This window comes from Fopius arisanus, unplaced genomic scaffold (assembly GCF_000806365.1).
Source record: "Fopius arisanus strain USDA-PBARC FA_bdor unplaced genomic scaffold, ASM80636v1 scaffold00641, whole genome shotgun sequence".
NCBI lineage: Eukaryota > Metazoa > Arthropoda > Insecta > Hymenoptera > Braconidae > Fopius > Fopius arisanus.
Window position 1 is genome coordinate 4,017 of NW_011888380.1, and position 1,266 is coordinate 5,282.

General features: G+C 46.1%; 1 protein-coding gene across 1 annotated transcript; it reads left to right on the top strand.

Moving 5' to 3' along the window:
• Nucleotides 1-3: 3 nt before the first annotated feature.
• Nucleotides 4-1,260, top strand: LOC105273019 (protein SGT1 homolog ecdysoneless-like; the record flags this gene model as incomplete). Its single annotated transcript, XM_011315254.1, has 3 exons — nucleotides 4-319; nucleotides 533-728; nucleotides 804-1,260. Coding segments are annotated over 3 exons (933 nt in total), but the record flags the coding sequence as incomplete, so codon positions are not given.
• Between the last annotated feature and the right edge of the window lie 6 nt (nucleotides 1,261-1,266).

Here is a 1,266-nt window from a genome sequence, read left to right on the forward strand (position 1 = left end):
GCACATTTGTTGGGGATTAAAATTGCCTGTGGCCTGGAGATCCTCGTGGCAAGAGCTCACGAGAGGAGGAAGAAGAGAGAAGGTACTGGAGGGGCTGGGGATGATGATAAGTGGAGGGAATACTTGAGGAGACTCGAGGTCTCTGGGTACTTCAGGGGCTGTCTTCAGGGCAGCCAGGAGAGGGAAAGGCTCGAAGCTGCTGCTAGACATTTCCTGGAGGAAAACCCTCTCGAAGGGAGTGAACGCAAGGATGATGATGTCGCTGAGAGAATCCTTGAGGCCTGGAAATCCGTGAAAACCGAGGATTTTGAAATGCTTGGTAATTTTTGGGGATTTGGGTTGAGGTGTGCACCCCAAAAAATTATCTATTTGTAACTAGTGGATCTTATTTGAATCGAATAGATGCATTCATTCAAATAGTTTGAAATAGATTGTTTAGCTTGTGCGGAAAATAATTATTATACTTCCTGGTGTGAAAAAAATTGAAGCGAATTCTGATGGAGGTCTTTTGAGGACGTGTTTTTATTTGCAGCTCAAGATGAAGCGTCCTTGAGTCCTCCTGATGATGATGGTTGGCTGAATGTCGATCCTCAGCACCTGGAATCGATGCTGAATCAGCAGTGGGGGCTCGCGGAGAAGAAGAGCCATCAGGAACCCACGAGTATCAAAGAAAAAATCAAGGCATTCTTGAATCAGACGAGTGAGATTGATGGTGTGGAATTCCCCGGGTAAATATCCACTTCTGAAATTAGTGTAAATCGTTTTTAAATAATTAATTAACCTTAACAGTTTATAATTTGCAGAGAGGGAGCAAAAGGCGATGACACCAGACAAGATTGCGATGATGGAGGGAGAATAGAGTTCGACGCTGACGTCTACGACAGCACTCTCCGTGATATTTTGGATCTGGTGGTTCCAGGTGGTGATGGAGAGTTTGATGGCAGCTCCGAGGGATCTCTCGCTGGTGACGACGACGAGAGAACCGGAGAGATGGACAAGTACATGAGATTACTCGATTCACAACTGGAATTGCAACTCAAGAAAGATGACACGAGTTTGTCGAGTAGATTTAAGGATTCAACAGAATCAAATCTCGTGGAGAGCATGGAAGAGGAGGCTGGAGGCACAGGCCCGGCTGGAAATATTATCGGAGGACCGGTTCGGCGTCTCATGCATCTCCACCTTCAATCACCCACTGCTGTACCCCCTGATCTCCAGAGTTAATACCATTTGGGACAGCTTTTTTCGTGCAAACATGCGAATCTA